The 21,736-nt window shown below is 43.3% G+C and overlaps 1 protein-coding gene across 3 annotated transcripts; it reads right to left on the reverse strand.

Moving 5' to 3' along the window:
* Nucleotides 1-1,946: 1,946 nt before the first annotated feature.
* LOC104929104 (radixin) lies at nt 1,947-20,959 on the reverse strand. Of its 3 annotated transcripts, none has more exons than XM_010743545.3 (15): nt 20,709-20,958; nt 18,567-18,644; nt 11,191-11,274; nt 10,390-10,485; nt 9,640-9,762; nt 9,024-9,175; nt 8,779-8,862; nt 8,422-8,568; nt 6,862-6,958; nt 6,609-6,772; nt 6,219-6,349; nt 5,912-6,072; nt 5,730-5,822; nt 5,389-5,625; nt 1,947-4,443 (listed from the first exon to the last, which is right to left on the reverse strand). In XM_010743545.3, exons 2-15 carry the CDS (start codon nt 18,576-18,578, stop codon nt 4,279-4,281), a joined length of 1,746 nt encoding a protein of 581 aa, XP_010741847.1. In that variant the 5' UTR covers nt 18,579-18,644; nt 20,709-20,958; the 3' UTR covers nt 1,947-4,278. The 3 variants fall into 3 exon arrangements, with proteins under 3 accessions (XP_010741847.1, XP_010741848.1, XP_019126689.1); XM_019271144.2 differs by lacking the exon at nt 1,947-4,443 and adding an exon at nt 5,072-5,143 and having other exon boundaries at nt 20,709-20,959; XM_010743546.3 differs by lacking the exons at nt 9,024-9,175; nt 9,640-9,762; nt 10,390-10,485; nt 18,567-18,644; nt 20,709-20,958 and having other exon boundaries at nt 11,191-11,249.
* Between the last annotated feature and the right edge of the window lie 777 nt (nt 20,960-21,736).

Raw genomic sequence — 21,736 nt, forward strand, 5'->3', positions numbered from 1 at the left:
ACGATTGCAAAACCATCACAACAGCGCAGTTTTGTATTATTAGCTGCTAAACTGGCCTGACGTCACCTATTGAGAAATGTTTGATGCATTATGAAACATAAAACACAACACAAGTGACCCCGAACTGAGCAGGAAAGAATGAGAAAACTTTCAAGATCACAGAAATTGGTCTCCTCAGAGTGTTGTTAGAAGAAGTGATGCAACTTTGTACAGAAAATACAGAAAATAAATAATCTACTTATCTATTTAATAGACGATAGTTGGACATTTCAAGATTTCTTTTCTAAACAAAACAATCAATAAAATCGAGAATTAATTAAAGAATTAATCAGTTAGTCGCACCCCTGAAAAATGGAGGTAACAGTGTTTGAATGCTTCTTAGCAACAGGCAGCCAAGTCTTAACTTGAGCATGATAAATGGGACTAAATACAAAAAGATCTTTGAGAGAAAAAAAAGCTTCCCCAGAGGGCGACCTGACCTCAGACCAGGGCTAAGATTCACTTCTTATACGACAGCGAACTAAAGCGCACAGCCAAGAAACGCTTTGACGAGTCAAAGGTTGGACTTTAACCCTCATGGTAATCTCCGGAAAGACCTGAGAGATCAGGAGATCACAGTTCACCGAGGAACCCAACAGATCTGACACGCTTCAAAGGACTTTCACTGAACAGGGAGAGAAACTTTAAACATTTAAAATATGTGAACCTCTTCAGCATTTTGGAGTTTTCTTATTATTTCTTGACATAAAAATCAAGCAGGAAAACACAACTGGGAAGCACTGGTTAAAACTCAGATGAAACCAGGTCAGTTTAGTCTGAACAAAGTGAAGAGTGAGAGGAGAATAAATCTCGAGAGGACCTCAGGAAGAGATCGTCGACTGCACATTTGTCTGGGAAAAGCTATAAATTCATCTGTCATCTGGCTGCAACTCTGACTGAACATGAACAACCTTCTAAAATATCGCCAGGAAAAATGATAATTCAGGTAAAGCCGACCCAAACAGAACATCTTAGGGATTTGCAGACCTCTATTGCTCATCTGGGACACGTTCACGCTTCCACAATAAAAAGAAAACTCAATGAACGGGGATTTAATGGGAGGATTGCTAGAAAAAAGCCTGTAAGTTTTATTCGGTAACAACTTAAACCACCACGTTTGGCGAAAAGTCACGCCACGTATCACCAATACAATCTTCTCCAGGCGACGCCTGGTGGTGGAAATATTCAGATCTGGATCTGCTCTTCATCCTCAGGACCTGAACAAGTCCACGTAGTCCAGAGAATCATGCCTACTGATGAATGTTGTAAAATCTTGGTACATAATCGGCTGAAAATGGATCATCAGCATGATAAAGATACGGAGCACTCCAGCAAGACAAAAACCAAGGAACAGCTGAGGAAGAGGATTCATGTTCTGGATCCAGATCTGAATCCAGTCATGATGCAACAAATCCTCCACAGCCGATGCGACTGGTTAGCTGCTGCAGAAGGAGGTGGTGCAATCTCCTGATAACTGAAGAAGTTCACATATTTTCACACCCATAACATCTGTTCATGTTAAATCATGCACTTTAAGTTTATTTTGAGTCTGTTATTGATGAATTTTTGTCTAGATTAACATTTATTAAAGGTAATTTTACACAAATATTTAATCTGTGTCGGGTACACGTCACTTTGGGATATTTTCTGCCTTTTTATAGCCCACTATGATTAATCCAGAAAATAAGAAAAGATTAAATCACGTGACGGAAGGACGCAAATCTGTTCGAAGCGAAAACCAAGACGACTTGAAGTACTTGGAATATGTTTCTATTTCTAAAAATGTGAACTTGATTTGTTGGTGTTTTACAGAATATAGATGGATGACAAAAATCCATTTGATTCCCCTGTAAATCTAAGATATTAAAGAATAATAATGAGTAACGAGTCCAAACACATGCTCAAAATTTAAAACTTTTATTTGTGAACCAATGAAATGGAATGCAATCCATCCGTGCCGTCTATCTTAAAGAATAACTAAACATAAGGAAGAAGAAAACATAAACGGCAAAACGTGACAGCTGGTGCCAGAGCGGGCATCGTCACCGACACTGGCTTCATTGGAGGGGACAGGCGGACCAACGACAGTCGAGCTGACAGCCTTTAGAGCTTGAAACGTGGTGGGGGGAGGGTTGGAGGGTGTCAACAAGTGTTTTCCCCTCCAGTGAAGCTGTCCGGCGGAGCGATGTGTGCTGCTGGTTCATTTGAAAACAATACAAAAATATGAGCTGGAAGCACATGATGATGATTTATTCCCCGCCTGCTATGGCAAACACGACGCTAACACTGAAGTTAAACGCAAAAGGCAGGCTTCAGTGTCTCATACAAGTGCTTTAACTTTAAAACTATTAAAAAAATATCAACCTACACCAGCTGTCATGTGTCACCTGACAAATATAAACATTTTTCACCATATAGTTAACAATAATAATAATAAAAAAAGAAAACTTCATGTTCACTCATTTCAGAAAACGCACCCTGGAACATTTTTTTTCCACCCCACAAAAGATGGAGTCAGTTTGACGTCTGAGCACAATGTTAGATTTATTTATTTAATTACACGACTTTTAGGGGAAGAAATTGGCCGACTCTCCGCTCGATTCCGGAGAGATTTGATCGCAATAGCAACGTCCCTTCACATTAACAACTAATATCTCTTTACATATTCACAAGTCGCTCAAGTCCCATCAATCTACCGCAGGCCTGCAAACTATATCTGGCTCTGTAGACCCGGCCTGCCGTCAGTAAATTCTCCATATACAGGACATCTCCGTGCTGATATTCGCAGCTTCCTCATTGTTTGGGACAAAAGTGACCAAGGCCAGGAACAGAAGGAGACCACTGTGTAAAAACTAACTTTAAATGTAAGAAATAACACTTTTTGACCTCTATATGGACCCTTAATGAAAACCAACGCGCAGCCACAAAGCAACTGAGCTAGCCTGCCCGTGAGCACCACCAAAGGATGTAGCCGAGTAAACCCGAGTGACCTTACAGTTTGTTCGAGGATGGAGGGAGCAGCCTTGCAGTGTTTGACTGTCAGTCACCACTGCTAACATTACTGAGGTAGAGATTTGTCCCGAGTCCGGAACTGATGTTTTCATAAGCTCTCCAGCCAGAGAGGTGCCGGGGCTACACACATCCACACACACACACACACACACACACACACACACACTTAGACAGACGGAGAGACAGGTAGGTGTCTGTCCCTCTGTCTGTCCCCCGGGTTCCTTTGTGAGCTGGCAGGCAGAGAAAACCATCGATGGTGGCTGGGAGTCAAACGCTGGGCCGCATCTGGGGAAACACGCAAGGCTACACGACTACCATTTAGCTTATGTCCATATCACTTTCCAGCTCGAGGGCGATGGCTCGCGCGCTGTCCTCTCACCTGTGCATGTAAGAAAGCACTTTCCCTTTGTTACCTTTGCTACATTCAATTACCAAAACCTGCTGTGCAACAAGTTATCAAGGGTCGACTCACTTCAATTCCAATCACAGAAAATACTGACAACTCAGCCTGAAATCAAACTATTAAAATACTGCAGTGTCATGTAACGTTTAAACAATTTAAATCGAGTGAATGGCGTGAAACGATCTCAGCTCAGCTCTCTAAGATTTGCATAATTTGCTTGTGATATGTTCTGACATAACGTAACGTAGCAGCGCTTCGACGCCGATAGAAAATAGTGACTTAATTTATCCCCTAAAACTCCAGTTTTTTAGTCACGGAAACGGGACTAAACCTAGCATCGACGTGTTCAACGAACAACTAAAAAGAAAGAAGGGCGTCATCAATAAAACGAGTCAAACTAAAGCATTTAAAAACAAGGAGAGGACAGGTAACTTTAAACTGAAGACGTGGAGTTATACTGAACCTTTGCATACAAGTTTCAAGCGAAAACAAACAAAAAACAAAGTAACAGACTTTCTATGGCCATGTTTGTTCAAAATACAAATAAAAAAATCCAATAGCTTCCATTTTGGTTTGACGATCAGAGACGATCTCTGCAGTACGGAGATGTTTGCTCGCTCTTAGTGGCGTGTAGGCAGCTCCTTACGAGAGACGAAGGGCAGGACTTTGGCAGTTTTTGTCAAGATGATTCTCCTGGAGGGGGCGTTGAGAAGGACGGCAGCATCTGTTGTCCATGAAAATCGAGCAGCCGCTGAGTTCGGGAGCTGACACACCTTTGATGAGGGAAAGCGCGGGATAGAGGGGAGGGGATAGAGGTGTTGTTCTCACATGGACTCGAACTCGTCGATGCGCTGCTTTGTGTTGCCCTGTCGGATCTGTCGCAGCGTTTTGTATTTGTCTCGGCCCGCTTTCACGTTCTCGGCGTGCAGCACGTCATTCTGCGTCTTCTTGGTGTCGTCTCTGGCCTCGGCCAACTCTGAACTTAAAGTCTGAGAGAGCAAAGAGAAGGAAGGATGAGAGGATGATGAGGGAGAGAGGGGAGGAACACAAGGAAAAAAGCAGAGTAAAGAGGCAAAGAATAGTGAAAAGAGAGGGTGGAAACGACAGAGGGGCGATGACGGGATGCGGAGGAGAAAAAACAGGGAGCAGAAGAGGCTCAATCGTTAAAGTAAACATCGGACTGACGCGAAGCAACCTATCTACGAGTACACTTCCCTCTTCACTGAGCAAATGAATCCTTCAAATGAGGCGCAAACAACTGGATTTATTTTTCAGGGTTCAGTACAGTACAGAGGTTTGAGGAGCCCAGCGCAGGCTTACAGGTGCAGTGGAGACACAGGCCTGTAGGTGAATCATTCTTTGATGTTTGTGTGTGAACTATTTGATGTCTGAACTCTTCTTGCCATAGCTTCATGACAAGTCCTGGCCTTATACAGTAGCCCAGCTTCGAGCTACAGCCCCTGTGTGATGAATTTAAAAGTCATGAATGAAAATATGGTGAGTTTTGACGTCGTCTGTTGGAGCGGTTCGTTAGCAGCAGGTCTGCTTTGAAGCCGGGCTACGGTCTAAAGCCAGCACGTCGACTCCTGTTGGAAGCAGGAGTGTGAAGAAGAATGGACAGAGACGTGGGCCTTATCTTACCCTTATCTGCCATTGCTTGGCTGGTGTTCCTTCTTTGCAACAAAACGGCTGTTAGAAAATAATATAATCTCGTTGTTATTTGACGCAAATTTGCTTATATCTACTGTTTAATCAGAAAGAGGTGGTTTATCTTAAATATTTTGGTCGCTCTTCAGTTATTAGATGGTAGTTTCATCTCATTTTCTAAGTGTCAAAGTCTATTTGACCTCAAAACGATTCATTATTTTATTATTAAGCACCCACAGGCGGTCATTTTCCACCCCGCCCTATACTTTTTAGCCCCTCGCTCTCACCTGCAGCTGTTGTTTCACCCTCTCGTTCTTCTGCGCTTCGGTGACGCGAGCCTCCTCGCTGCGGAGGTCAAGCTGGCTGACGCCCTCGTTGGAGAGCTCGGCACTGGCCTCCGCGTGGTTCTCGTCCTGCTCGTCATGCTCGCTCTCGGTGTTGCCGCCCGGAGGCGCCGGCACCACCGTCATTGCCGTCTTCAGCTCCTCCTTGGTCTTTTCCAGGTCCTCCTGGGCTGACAGGGCCTGTGGACGGGGGCAGGGACAGAGAGAGTGTGAGCTGAAGTTAACAAGATAACACAATGAAGCCATGTTTGCACATGCAGGATTGTAGGAGGAGAGTCCTGTACCTTGTACTGCCATTCTGTGGCCTCCTCGTCTTTCTTCTTCTTGGCCTCCTCCAGGAGAGCAATCTTGGCTGTGAATTCAGCCAGTTCAGACGCCTGGAATAAAACAGAGAGCCCTCTGTTACCACACTCATCCTAAACAATCGAAACATAAATATCCTGCATCAGTTGAATCAAACACAAACCAGTTGTTCCTGGTTCTTCTGCTGGTCTGCGGCCTGTTTGGCGAGCTCCGCCTTGGCCTCCTCAGCAGCGCGCCTGTCTCTCTCCAGCCTCTCGGCCTCCTCCCTCGCCCTCTTCTTCTCCTGCTCCAGTTCCATGGCCAGGCGGGTCTGCTCCTCGAGCTCTGTGGACGGGCAGACGAATATGAATAATGCACTTTATTAATATGTAGAAACATTATCCCTAAATATGGACACCCAGAGGAATGAAAACTTCTCAGTTCATTCTTCTACGAGCTCGATGATTAGACATCATTAGACCGCTGTTCACCTTTCTGTGCTCTCATTGTCTGCTCTTCGATCTGTCTCAGCCTCTCCATGAGCTCGTCTTTCTCACGCTCTATCCTCTCCTTCTCTTTCTCGGCGTATTCGCGCTTCTTCTTCTCGTTTTCCAGCTGAGCCCTGAGAAGTTTGACATGTTTCAGGTGAGTTGAGTGAGAAACATACATTTTACTAGAGAAACACAGCAATACAGCATACACACAAACACTCAGATGATGTGCGTAAGAGAGGCAACGCTGCCCTCCAGTGGAGAAACTACCAACTTAAAGTGATTTAAACATGCGTGGACGTGTTCAAATATCAGTGAACTGAGAGGTAACTGACATTTCATATGATCTAAACTTTGGACATGTATCATATTTGGCAGCGTTGGTTGTACCTCTCCATCTGTTTGTGGTGCTTCTCCTCGCGGGCCTGAGCCTTCATCTGCTGGACCTCGATGGTGTCGGGCTTTCTCCTCCTCATGTATAACTCGTGGTTGCCCATACACAACGCCAGGATGCGCTTGTTGATGCGCAGGCGCGGGGCATAAAACACAAAATCCTAAAGAGAGAGAGATTTTTAACGTTCTCCGTTTACACTGAGCACAGAGCCAAGTATCTATTTATACCTTTGACATATTTCACACTCACTGGTGCTTTCTTGTCGATAGGTTTGATGACAAACTTCTTGTCGTTAAAAGAGATGTTACGGATCTCGCTCCAGGGGAAGCCGATCTTTGGTGTCAACCTGAAAAGAAAAGTGAAAAAGTGGTTAACACTTCAGCCCTTAAACATTTTACTGACAGTGTAATCAGTGTCTTCGACCTTTCGTCTACAGCCTGCAGGGGGCTGCAACAATAAGCTCTGATTTTATCAAGTCTTACAGAGAAATGAGACAACGTTTCTTCATCAGTTTATAGTCACGATATTACACTCAGCCAGCAGACCACATTAGGAGGAATACTAAATATATCCAAATGTGTTTTCCAGCTCGCGTTTTGAACTTCCATTTAATTTTTCCAGCGAGGTGGTTAAGAATAGTAACAGGGAAGAGAAGGAGGCGGAGGAAACTTAAAATATCGCTTCCCGACTGAAATAAAGGATGGTGGGTGTTCTCTTATCGAGGAGGACCGAACAAAGTCATAACAAAAAGGTTCCTGCTGCAGGAGAGAGAAAGAAACTCTCCCTTCCTTGTCCTCTTCCTTTGTCACCTAGACAAGAGAAGGAGGATGACAGTTGCGATGACCTGAGACAGTGGACAGGAAGGGGAAAGCAGTGACAGGAAATGCTCCAGGAAGGAGTAAAAATCTGGCGAGGAAAGACTCTCCTACAATAAACAGACAGTCTTCCTTTCTTCACCTCCTCCTCAGTTTTCACTTGACCCTCGTGTCAGTTTAATTTACAACCCTAAAATGTCCTCTTCCAAAAAAATGCTGCTATAAAAACTTCACAAATGTATCTTTTCTTTCAAGTTCAGCCCCAAACGTTCAATCATTTTGAAGATTTTAATCCTTTAAATGCCAGTTTGATTACTTGATGTCACAATGAGTTACTGTTTTTCATGAATATTCAGCTGTTTAAGAGGTTTTTTCAGGAAAAAACAAACAAACAAAAAAACAAAACAGAAAATTGGTAGTAGAGCTGTTCAAGAAATGCTAAAGAGTCGTGTTTTACTGACTGAGTCTGCCAGACAACAAAATATGTTGAAGTGTTTTGAGTGCTTAAAGTATGATCTCTGCAACCACAACACAAACAGCCTACACATAAATATCTTGAACGTCTTCGTCTTAGAAAATCCATTAAACACATGAAGCCGTGCTCAGATTTTTTTTTAAAAGCTGCAGCTTGAGCTCGAGAAAATGACGAGTATGACTTTTTTTTTTAGGTTATTTACAGACAGATAAGATGTGAGGATGTGGCTCTGATCTTAACACCGTTATGACGACATGTGTTGACACACATCGGTTGCAACACGCTGTGTCAAAAGCCTCCACCTACTTGCCGGTACCCGTGTCTGCGGCTGTTTTGTAATCAGGGGCTAACCATGAACACGCGTGCGCGTGCGTATGTGTGTGTCCATCATAACAAAACACCACACGTACATTTTTGGATAGATTATTGATAATGCTACATTCAAGCTGAATTATAGCCTGATGACAGTGTTTTATAATCAAATCTGTTGGTGTGTGTGTGCGTCTGTGTGTCCCTCACTTGTCTTCGTGTTCATAGATGTTGAGGCCGAGGGCATCGACGCCGAGCCACAGCTGTGTGCCCTTCTTGTTTTTGATCTCAAAGTAGTTGACGCCGTACATCTCCAGGTCCTGGGCGATTTTGAGATATTCCATCATGGAGTCCTCTCTAGAGACGAGGAGAACACAACAGAGATAGTTATACAAATTTTACTGGACAACATCAGTAACATTTACTCTATGAAGCACATGAACACTGTATCAGCCAGGCCCCTTGTTCAGCCCTCGACAACACTTCCACATCCTAACATGACTGGACAAGCCCAAAGGCGTCCACGCTCCGGCGTGCAGCGTGCGATAAGAGCAGTTTGTCGCATACCTGAGCATTCCTTTGTGTTCCTCGTGCCAAGTCTGTATCCGGTCCTCCCACTGCTCCTTGGTCAACTTGTGCTGCTCCAGCACTCTGTACACACAAACACAATGACTTCACCTGAAGGGATGTTGAACTGAGCACAATTGTTTCCTTCAGAGGAAATCATTGAAGGTTCCAGCAGAGAACGAGACACATTCCAGGTTTCCCTCTGCACGAGGTCATGACATGTTTTTTTGTTTGTGTGCGTGTACCTCTGAGGGAGCAGTCTGTCATGGGTGAGATAGCCCGCCTTGTGCACATCTTTGCTGTAATCTCCATATTTGGCCTGGACGGCGTATGACGCCAGCAGCACGGCGGTCTCTGGGGGACAGTAGTTCTCATCGTTCAGGATGGCCTCCTTCACCTGGCAGAACACGAGGGAGTGAAGAGTTACCAGATGGTACTGATTTAATATATTCAAAACAATAAAAAAAATACTTTTGTGTGTCCTGCAGCGAGAGCTGCTTAGTGATAATGATTTAAACAAAATGATAATGTGAGGTACTTTTTCCACAGTAAAATCTCTTCTTAGGATTCAGACTTTCCAGTGAGCACCACAGCAGCACCCTGACTCTGTTTGACCTTAATGAGTATCATGGGTAACGCCTGTGTTTACTTTTTCCATGTCAAAATGGCGGCTGTAAAATAGGTCTATTGCAATATTTGCATCACTTTTTCGGCATGGTTCGTCTACCACGCCTCCTCTTCTGTAACCGACTGGAGAATTAGTGCCACCAACTGTTTACCTCGACGTCCATCTCCTCGTATTAACATTTCAGTAGTTAATTAAAAGTTACCGATTCGCTGAACATTTGAGTGGCTTGTTACCTGCAGGAAGAAGAGTCTCTGGGTGATCTCCTGGATGAGTTCCTCTGACACGTCCTCGGGGAAGAACTTGGCCCTGAACTTGAACTGCAGAGGGTTCTCCTTCTTCACATCCTGCTGAGTCACCTGGACGATAAAGACGTCATTATACATCTAATCAAACACATCGGAAGCTTTGGGGCACAGCTTAATCTCAGTGAGTGGCCGGGAAGGAAGAACAAGACACAACAAAGCTTTTGAATCGTCTTTTCAGAGCAGATCTTTTGATATCGGAGGACGTGCTGCTGATCTTTATACATGTGTAGTTGCTGTTCACGCACATACAAAATAGTTTCCATTGCAGCCCAGCTTGGCCACAGATCACACAGAAAGCCCTGCGCTGGTCTCACACAAACACACACACACTGATTTCACTGCACAATGTAAGGGGAAGCTTTCGTCACATGTTCCTGCAGCCTCTGAAACACTCCTGTAGAGTGGGAGGGGGAACGTCTGTCATGCAGACACAGAAACACACACTGTAATAGCAGGGCTGTTCAGGCTGGAGGCCGTGCTGGCCTGTCAAAAGAGCACATCTGAGGCTCTAGACCGCAGCAGGGCTTCTGGGTAAATCAAAAGACAAAACAGACGCTGACTGGATGAAAGACAAACAGATACAGAGTGAAGCACTGTGGAGAGGGGAGGCAGAGAGGTGTAAAAGACTGTGTGAGTTTTGGTGGTGGTGACTAAAGATTAAAGCAGGGGAAGACAAACCTTCTTATTGAGTTTGAGCCAGGTGATGTAGCCTTTACTGTCCACATACTGAAGACCAAAGAACCAGACCTCCCGCAATCCCACCGTCTTCACCACCTGAGGAGATAAAGCAACCACAACTTGATCTAGTGTTTGTGTAGATGCTGCACACACTCTCTACTGGTCTGGAGCAGTGGAGAGGTCTCGTCTCCCAGCTACGGTGTTTTCACATTAATAGACTAACTGTCTTGTCTGATATATTTATTAACATCATTACAGACTGGAGGTTTCTCAAATTAAACCAATAATTTGACTTGCTGCTAAATCAAAAATATTTGCCACCTCTCCCTCACTTTCCCACCCACTCCAGGGAAAGTGAACGTGGCCGTCTGGGATGTCAGCCAAATGTTCTGTAATAAAAAATAAAAATAAAAAATTCGACTTCCTAAACCACAAAGAGTTCATCTGCTGAACGGCGTCCAAAAGAAAACGCACACAGCAGTCTGTGAATCCTGAGACAGCTGGAGCCACGCCTCGGACACAGATATTTGGAAAATATTAGCTTGCAGTTGCGGCCGGTTACAACAATTATTTCACAGCTGATTGGAAGATAGGCTGGATTTATTTTCTCTGTGGTGTTCCTCACAGAGATAACTGAAGATGAAGTGGTCTGGGGAGGAAATGGAGATTCACACATCCTCACGCAGGAGGCTGAATTTAAAAACACTAGGTGTGAAGCTTCAAGTTCAAAGAAAGAAGAAGAGCATGTCTGTTGTAATCAATAGTTTTTAATGTACAAATCTGTGTTTCACTCGTGCTCACCTGGTCAAAGAGCTGTTTTCCTGTCGTGCTGGGTTGGATGGCAAACTCCAGCTCTGCATCCATGGTGGTCACACGGACGTTGATCTGGAAAACACATTGAGAAGTTCACTTTGTTTGTTAGACAAGACAGACATGACAAAGTTTTCTTGTGAACTTGTTACAAATGTCGGCACAAAAGTTTTATTCCATAAGCGTCTCAGTTACAATAAGTTGTTATTAAATATTCATCGATGCATGGAGCAGAACAGTTGGCCAAACACAAGTCATGTAAAAGAAACACATAGGTTTGGGAGTTTTCGTCTGTTAATTCAGTCGTCCATATCTTCGTCTTTATCACGGTTTTCTGTTTTGGGTTTTGATGAGACTATTAACAATGTTGACAAGATATCTGTCTCTTCCCTGTATATTTTCTTCAGGCAAGAACTCTACATTAAGTGCTTTTTTCCCTCCAATCTCTGGAATAAATCAGGCAACATTACCGCTAACAAACTCTTCTTTTAGGCTTTGCTCGAAGGTGCAGTTCTGTTTTTGTTAATGCAAACATAATACTTCACTTCAATACATAATAACTTCCCGGTGGCAAACCATTTTGAGGCTTTTGTGAGGATTTTTTTGTAGCTCCAGTTAATGACACAAACCCTTAAAAAGCATAGAAACAGGCTGTAAGTGGTTTTGAACATTGCAGGAAGGAGAGTGGTTCCATTAGAGCTGCACATGACGGTGTCCAAACCACGAGTTTCAGTCGAGGCTATACTGTGAAACCACACCGCTGTTGTTGGCGTGTCGTCGGGTTGTTGTAATGTTTCTCACGAATAACCAATAATAATAAAATTTCTTTGAGATAAGAACACACAGATTTCATGTTTGTGTCTCTGTTACCTGTCATGGAATAAAAAGGATGTGTGTACTGACAATGCCTGAACGCTGTTGTCTTTCAATCATCCAGGAAATTACAGAATTCCTACAGAAGAGGAATGTTTGCTCAGTGTGTCTTAATCCTAAATTTAGTGAAGGGACTGTGTCTTTCCATCCAACACTGCCAGGGTGTGCAAGCTCCACCTTCCGAGGCAGACGACTAACTCTAGGCCGTCTGTTGGGGTGGTGCAGAAGAGAAGACTCAGTCATTGGCTGTGCCCCGTTAAGCAGCGCTGGCAGTCGGCCTAGCAGCAGCTGATGGCGCAGAACAGAGCGGGGCTTCCAACATCCTTCCTCCCACGCATACGCATGCACCGAGCTCTGCGTTGCCTCGGCCGTGGTTACTGAGACGAGACGAGAAACAGAGGGAAGTGCGACGTGCAAAGGAAGGCGGGAGGCGTAAGTGCAGAAGCCAGAAAAGTGTAGCAAGAGTGCAAGAAGAAGAAGCGAGGGAGTGCAACAGGAAGCAAGAGAGATGATCAGGGGTGTGCTCCCTTTGAGATTAAGTTACAGCGAGGTTACTGTAGATGAGCCAACCATAAAGAGGCGGGAAGAAGAAGAAAGTGGGGAAAAAGAAGCAGCCTCCTCTGAGCGATTATACACCAAACCTCAGGAACGCTTACGTTGCATTTCTCTCCCTCTCTACGTCTCTTCACTGTCTCCATTTCTCTCAATATCCCTGCAATGAATAATCCATGAAACTTGTCTACACAGCACATAGCTGGACTCCCCCCGTGACACATCCCTCTCATTAATTACCCACGATAAGTTGCAGCACTTTCTCCACGCTAAAGACACCTCGCATGAACGCTCCTGCATGCGCGACAGTCCGTTTTATGTGACATTACGAACTTATTACGAACTTGCTTAAGGCCGGGCTTTACTATGGTAGGAAAATGTGGGCAGCTTCCCGAGGAAAGATTAAGTGACTAAAAGATTTTATGTTGCCTTGAGTCGATTTCCAGCTCATTCAGTTGCAGCGTTGTAGCAAATATTTTGTGCTCTTTGAGAGCAAATCTCTTTGGCATGCTCGTTTCCGATGAAGATTCCACACTGAGAGGAACTTCATTTTTAGTCCACATCAAGACCGAGACTTAATCCCTGCCCTGTCTAGGAAATCAACCCACATTGCGATATATCCCAGTTATACGCAAGAGAGGAAAGAGAAAATCGAGTATCTGAGAAAACTTTTTTTGCCTCTATGTTATCTCACCAAACTGCCTTTATTTTACTTTATTAGTTTTAATTAAGAAGTTAATTATGTGGGAAGTGTTTTGATCACTCGTGGCACCAACATCCAATAAAATCAGTTGCACATTACATCACAGCCTCGTCGACATGATTTCCGTGAGGATGCTGAGGTTACGTGACTGAACATGAGCTAACGGGGGAAAAGCAGCTCTCGCCTCTGGTTAGTTTTACTTTGAAGCAGATGTTTATCTGTAGATTCACGTTAATTGAATTATAAATTATAAAGCGCAACAAAGAAATGTGAAAAACTAACACCGGCCTTTGGGGGCCGATGCACAAAATGTACAGCTATAAACCAAGAGGGACCAAGCACTTACACCCCCGCCCTTCTCTTTGTATGCTGTGCATGCGCTGCACACACTGAATTACTTCTTTTCTTCTTCTTTAAAAAAAAAGGGTCTTTCACCTCAAACAGAGACTGATCATAACTTAGGATGAGTCACTGACAGTTACAGCTGCTTAAAGCGGACTTTAAATGACTGAAACAGACCTGGTTTAACTACTGGGGGACGACAGCTCAATCTCAAACAAGCTCCTGATAAAATAACCCGTTCACGGTTCACTGACAGATGAATTGAGACTGTGTTGGTTTTAACAGTAGCTGCCTCATTGACTCTCTCAGACTGGGCACGGTTCTGAAGGTTTCCAAGTGACTGGCCTTGAATGTCCCTTCCCCTACATTTGTGTGTTTGTGTGTGTGTGTGTGTGTGTGTGCGCCTTTGTGGTACGTCTGCCAAAACAGAGCTAACCCACAGAGAGCAGAGAGGTGGAATCCTGTGTGGACCAGACGGTCAGTTAATCCTCTCTCCTGCCGAGAGAGAGAGAGAAGGAGCAAGAGGGGGAGGAGAGGAGGGACAACAACATGCCGAGGCACTGACACAGCTAATCACACACTCTGACAACTGACAAGTTTCGTAGGAGTGACTTTTACAAGCCTGTCCTTAAACGACACAGTCTGACTGCTCACACCAGATCACACTCTTTAAACAGAGTTTGAGCAGTCAGACCAGCAGTAAATAAAGACACATTTAACAGGGAGATAGGGTCGCAAAATTCTGGGAATTTTCAAAAGGTGCAAACTTGGGAACGATGGGAATTAACAGGAATAAACCTTGAATTTAGAAAACTGATGGTTGGCCCTTAACTAGGAACTTAAATAGAGTAATGCAAGTATATTTATGCTATCCCTCCATTTGAGCCTGTGGACTACATAAAGTGAAGTAAGTTTTGATGATGTTGTTGGGTAAATATATTTGAGCACATGAAAATGTATTTATACAGTCGATAGCTAGCCGATAAGTTAGAATGCTAAATAAGCAATATCATTTTAATTGACCATGTATGTTTACGATTTCGAATATTTCCAAAACTCCTCATGCAAAGTTTCTGGAAATTTACCAGAAATTTTCCACCAATTTGCAACCCTAGTGTGACATCAGATAGTGATCTAAGACGTCCACAATCTTTTTTTCTACAGCTCAGAGAGATGCTGATATTTAATATCCTCTCATCAAACACACAACCACACTGACAAACCAAGAAAGTGACGCAGCACGAGGTGGAAATGACTTCATGTGCTGTAGATTAATCTACCAAACTGTATGTAAAGTAGTTAAACATACATGCAACATACACATTATTGCAGCAGCAGTATGAATCAAGAAAACACTGATTTTACTGCACTTTCAGTACTTAAAGTTCTTTATTTATGTACTCTTACTGCAGCAAGGTTTTAAAATGTACCTCAATATTTCTTCCACCTCTGGTTTGCACACTTACAGCGGTAACCTGTGAGTGTAGACAGTTTGTTGTGAGTTGTTTCCGGTGTGTGAGGGTTGGTTATGATCGTCGTAAAGTGTGTAGATGAGCTCAGGTTCTCGTATAATAGTTACTGAAAGGCTGTGTGTATTTGTGTAGCATTGCTGGGCGCCTTAGTAGCCTCGTGTAGAGTAACAAATGCGATCAGATGATTGAACTCTCCCCACAGGAAGGAGCTGCTAACTCGCTTGCTGCTCACAGTCTGCAGCTGTTAGGGCATGGAGAAGTTATAACAAGGTTTTCTGACGAGTCTGCACTTTCTGTGCCGTTAATGGTTTTCCATCTTCCTCTATCGTCTCCTCCCATCTCTCCTCCACGTGCAGCGTCAGGCACGGGCAGAGCTCGAGCTGCAGTGAGTTTGGTTTCAAGTGAACCAACATAAAAAGGGGCCAAAGAGGACATGTTTTCCTGTCTGTGTTCTTCTGGGATGTTTTTAAATCCTACTCTCCATTTCAACTGCGAACACGAGTTCAGACTCAGACGGGCCTCTTGTTAAACGTGCAGCTGTTTGGTTACTGTAAGCTGTTAAGAGGAGCTTTGCTGAGAGAAGCCTTAAGAGACAACACACACTTCAATCAGTGGAGCTGTTAATCTGGCCTGCTGGGCTCTGAGCAGCTGTCTGTCCCTCTGATTAACCCCCCCTGCAGGGTGAGGCAGGCTTCGGACTGAGGGAGGGAGGGAGGGAGGAGTGAGAGCAGAGGAGGAATCACGGCTACCTCCAAACACTCATCGTTTGGGGGGAAGGGGAGGTGAGGAAGCATCCCTTTCACAAGAAATCTACCTATCCGTGTGCAGTCGAGTTTTGTTCAGACAGACAGGATCTGAAAAGCTTCCAGTGATTTCACAAGATACAGCAGAGGGATGATGAAGAGGAAATCTCTATTATGCACCGAGCTTTTGTATTGTAAATGAGGTCAAGGGTCAAACAGAGCGTAAGGCTGCGACTCCTCCCTTCCCTCCCTCTCAAAAATTCCTACGTTGCATCTCCTGAGCTCTATAACAAATGGCTCCATTCTCTCTCTCGGTTTCCTATTATTCCCAAACTTCGTGCTCATCCATCTGACTCCTTCCCTCCCCGACAGTCCCCCCCAGTTCAGTCGTGGTGATAATCCTCTCTCCACACCTTGGTTCTGTACTTCCACAGAGACAGGATGTTGACATAGACTCGGGCCCCCGATATGCACGGCAGGCCTCCTCTCCAGCAAACAGGAAAACAGCCACAAGGCAAGCTGGGAAGCCCCGGTGAGAGCTCTCTTCCTGTGGGGTGCTATCACCTCGTAATCGTCCTGCCCTCCAGCCGAGAGAGCAGCAAACAGAAGGGATGGGATATGATGTCAGGACATGCGAGGGACAGTATAAACAGAGCTGAATAATGTGTTCACAGGCAGCCTGAGATGGACTGCTGCTCTGCCATCAGACACGGATGCTAATATCTAATTCAAAGATTTTCCATTAAATATGGGCTAATAATTACACGAAACATTAGACATTTTTACTCAATATCTGGATCAATACAACGCAGCAGAAATTCATGCGACAGCAGCTGGTCAGTTTTTGGCTTGCACGTCAAGGTACACGCCCATTTCCTACCGCAAAAGTTAGTGTGTTAGTTTGAACATGGACGTCCTCTGAAGGAAAGGAAAAACACAGTGACGACAAAGAAAGTCGTCCTCGAAATTTGTTTGGATATGTCACAGGCTGCAAAGACGGTCTGCAGAATCTGCCATCGGTCAGTGCCAACCAAGATAAATATCTTCTCATCCCAGCGACGTTACAGAGCAAGCTAACTCAAGCAGATAAAGCACGTTTGTACAGTTAAATATTTTATATTAATAAAGTTAAACTAAAGAACCCTCACCTTTCACAATACACCGGAGCTAACAACCTAAAAAAACACAAACTATTGTCTAGATGGTTTACTGTACACTCTATTTATAAAGTGATGTCTGAAGCAGTTATGCTGCATCACGATCAGCCTAATTATTTCTTTATTTTATTACTTTGGAGGAATGTTGCTTGAACTTCGCTGATTTACTGGCTGGATGACAACAAGTGGAGTAGCAACAAGAGAAGCAATGTTAGGAGTAACAATAACGACGAGTTTAATGAACAATTCATTATTTTAACCAATTATAAAGAAGAACGTCTCAAACGAGCATGTTCACGTTTATATTATTTTAAATTGAATATTTGGATTCTGGGAAATCATGATAAGACTATATAACTCATCTGTGTGTATTATCAAATATAATATCATCGCACCCTGAACCGCTCAGCCGCAGGCGGCTAACAACCACCAAACTTCACTCAGCAGGATGTGTGCTCAGTGCAAACAAAGTTAAAGTTTTGATTGTCGTTGCAAAATCATGTCCAAACAAGAAATGCAGCACGCCCCCCCACCACCACCGCTCTGCAAGCTCAACAAACTCTGATGTTACTCAAGCTTACAGTTGTTTTTATGCCTTGGTTTCGGATAAGTGCTGACACTGAGGCACAAGAGGCCCGTTACAAAAGTTCTGATGTCTGGCAACACTCCCAGAAGAAGATCACGTCTGATGCTTCCTCTGTTTATTATGAGACGATCTGTGTCCAGCTATTGTCTGTGACAGAGACCGTCCGGGGACTCGAGAAGGGGGAAGTTGTGGAGGATGACATCAGCGCCTGGCTGTTCACCACCTGAAGAGCTCGACGGGAGATGTGCTTCATTTGTGGCGAAGCCTGAAGTCCCGGTTCACAGGAAAGTTTCTGATGTAATCTTTAGCAACCCGACCTTGAACTCTTTCCATTAGAGAAACTAATTAAGCGTAACGGGAGCTTCATTTTGAACCTGCACCAGTCGAGTTTGTTGTCATAACTTGACTGCTTCCAGACGAGACATCTTCACACTTTCAAAGTCTCTTACTGTAATTGTGAAACATGAAATATCCGCAGAGTCATGTGTGAGCTCCACCCAAGTGATTATGATGAAAAAGCAGCATGACGACGGTCGACAGCCATGAAGAGGCTGCATCAAATCGGTTTGGTTTAAGCCGTTGTTCCCATCCCAGGACTCTGGCATTCTCTCCACCCTAAAAGCAACAATGGCTGCAGTGTTGTAGCTGCAAGGCCCGTGGGCCGGCCGGGCAGTTCATTTCACACTCTGGCTGTTGTTTACTTGGAGTGGGAGCACTCCCAGAATGCACAGATGTAGCTTAACTATTACGACAACTTGAGAGACGTTTTAAAGTTTCTGAAGGAGGCTACATGAGCTACTGCTTCATAAGTTGTAACTCAAGTTTTTTTTTTTTCCCCTGGCTTCTTCCTCTCAGATGTGCATTCCTGCAGAGCACAGTGTCAGAAAATCTCTAGACTTCATACGCTAAAATTTCATCAAGCTTATTTCAGCCTCTTACCGGTTTCGGCATCTTTGCTTCCTCTCCTCCTTACACCCGACAGCTGAGAGGACGGCAACAGCACCTGTATCACAGCACCTGAGAGTGAAAGAGATCATTTTTATTAAGAAATAACACATCACATTTCAGGGATTTGAGTTTGTCACACCCTGAAATCAGCGTGGACACCGGAATATAAAGTTTCAGGAGACACTCACACATGCCATTTTCTAAATCTGTTAATGACTACAAGGCACAGACACACAGATGTGCAGAGAAGTGGTTTTGCTTTTAATCTCAACATGCATTACCACTTTGCTGTACACAGCGTACATATGGTAACTATTGCGAGGGTGTCTGTGGGACTTAAAAACATAATTACTGTGGCAGAGAAGAACAGTAAGTAAGGCATGACATGATGACTCATGCACTTTATAAATAAACCATCTGTCAGACACAAACTGCCACATATCTGGAGTATAATTTTACTCTAAATATCATTGTGTTGCACTGATTACTGGACATGCTGTTATTGCTACTACCTCTGCTAAATGCTGCAACTATCCACCCCATGTTCTGCCTAATTCAGCCCATTTATTAACTCAATAAAATATGTGCTCAATGTGTTCTTTTTTTTGACGATTTCCAGCCACACCCTCATGATACATCCACAACTACATGAGCCTGCTTTCATTTACTGACCAGGGTTCCCACACCTTTTTCATGAACAAATTCAAGCACTTTTCAAGCTTCAGTTTTTCCATTTTTCCAGCACCTTTAAATAGGTAGCCTACTAGTTGTGTTTGCCATGATGGTCATGGGAAGCGCAGCGGTGCCACTGTATGGCATAATAATATGGGTCTAATTAGCATTATTTCATATGGTGGTAGATTGACTGTTTTGATTTTTAACTAATTGTGAATTGGCTTGCATTCTCAGCTTGTGAGCGGTGTGTTGTGTAACTTCCATAGCACAATAACAGTGACAAATAGACATCACACAAAATTCAAGCATTTTCACAACCTTGAAAACACTGAATTGAAATTCAAGCATTTTCAAGGAATTCAAGCACCCCTGGGAACCCTGACTGACGATTTATTTTTTTTAAGTCACAAATTTTCTGGCAAAAACACACACAAGTGTTCTGTAAATTGCAAGTCACTGTTTCATCTTGTGCTTGAAAAAAAGCTTCAAAATATGTTGATACCACCTCTTTTATTTTGAAATTAACACTCAGACTCCTCTTTTACGGCTGATTTTTGCACCTAAAACCCCCAAAACAAACACCCTACTCCATATTGGCACCTATATTGTGAGTATAACGCTCACAATATAGATAACAGTGACAAAAATGATGAAAAAATGTGCACTGAACATATTTAGAGCTGCGGCGTTTGAACGCCTCATGAAGTCAGACGTGCCCACTTGTAGCTCGTAAGCAATTAGCTTGCGTCTGTTTGCCGCGCCGAGAGTTGTCGTCCGTTATATTTTCCAATTTAAACACATTTAAATCAAATGTTCGACAAGATGTTACAATAAGACGGTATGACACGACGGAAAAATAGAAAAAAATACACGTTAAAATGCGTTTTTATTCCCCCAGCTCCGAGTTTCACCCCCTAGATTAGAACGTTAACCGTTAGTGTCAGTTACTTTTCTCGAAGTCAAACTGGTGGCACGTTCAAACTGGTGTCGTCCGTTATATTTTCAATTTAAACACATTTAAATCAAATGTTAGACAAAATGTTACTATAAGACGGTATGACACGACGGAAAAATAAAAAATACACGTTAAAATGCGTTTTTTTTTCCACCGCTCCGAGTTTCAGTTTTTAGATTAGAACGTTAACCGTTAGTGTCAGTTACTTTTCTCGAAGTCAAACTGGTGGCACGTTCAAAGGCTGACATTTTGTGGGTGTAGGCTACATAACGGGACAAGCCTACAACCGACATACATGTGAAGTTTTCAAAGCCTTATGAATGTTAATTAATTAAATCACCACATTTGACACCAAACACCTCAAAAAAAAATTAAAATAAATGCGATTTAAAGCCTGTTTGGGGTGAGCCGCGGTGCGTTCAGGGGCAGTTACAGAGGTGTTAAACACGAGGATATCCGCTATTGCATCAAACTTGAAGCTCATCTTCAGGGAGGCAACTCACCGGGGGGACGAGCGAAGTGTGTCTTTAAAAATCGGTGTGAAAGCCCGGTTATCTTCAGATGTGCCGAAAATATCCACGGTGATAAATCCGTCACGACCGTCCTTCCTTTATCTCCCGGTGCTTTTGTCGAAACAAATTCCCGAAGACATACAAAAAAACCGTTCAAGTCTTAACACACACTCACTCTCTCACACACACCGTAAGGCGATTTGGGGTGCAAGCGTCGAGCCCGCCGGAATCAAATACAACGGCTTCCGCTCTGGACTTTAAAAATAAAAGCATGGAAGCGTGGGAGAAAATCTTTGTACTAGAGGTGTCCAAACTTCTTTTAAAGAAGGCCAGATTTGACAATGTGAAGATGTCCAGTGGCCAGTATTTAAAAAAAATCATTTTAAAACAATTAAAGTTACATACAAATGCACTGTTCTGTAACAACTTTATTTCCATTGTCCCTATTTTTATTTTATTTTTTAAATGGCAATGTAACCAAATCATATAAATGAATAAATTATGTTAACCAAAACAGTTCAAGTTCAAGTCAACTTTATTATCAATGCTGCCATATGTACAGAACATACAGAGAATTGAAATTGTGTTCCCCTCTTATTCCGGTGCAAACAACAATAAACATGTAATATAAAATATAAGTAAAGATGTAAAAGACATCCAAGAAAAGACAGTGGCAAGTCTGGAAGATATAAATAGTATAAATATGGAGGTATAACAGAATAAACAATATAAACAGAAACTACAGTCTAAAAGTATCCAGGATCTGTGTGGCAATATGGCACAGTAAAAACAGAATTATCAGTCTAAATATAAATATGGCAATATGGAAGTAAAAAAATTTAATCTTTATACAGAGTAAACAGCTGACTGTACATAGCACAAGTTCGGTTTGCAAGTAAAAAAAGCCAAATCTGTCAGCCATCCAGTATCTGGACAAGCCTGACTTATGCATTTCAATTACATAATTATATATGAGCCTTCTATAGCTACAGAGAGAGTGGGTCCTCTTCCATGGAGTC

Source organism: Larimichthys crocea, chromosome XIX, assembly GCF_000972845.2.
Source record: "Larimichthys crocea isolate SSNF chromosome XIX, L_crocea_2.0, whole genome shotgun sequence".
In the NCBI taxonomy this organism is placed as follows: domain Eukaryota; kingdom Metazoa; phylum Chordata; class Actinopteri; family Sciaenidae; genus Larimichthys; species Larimichthys crocea.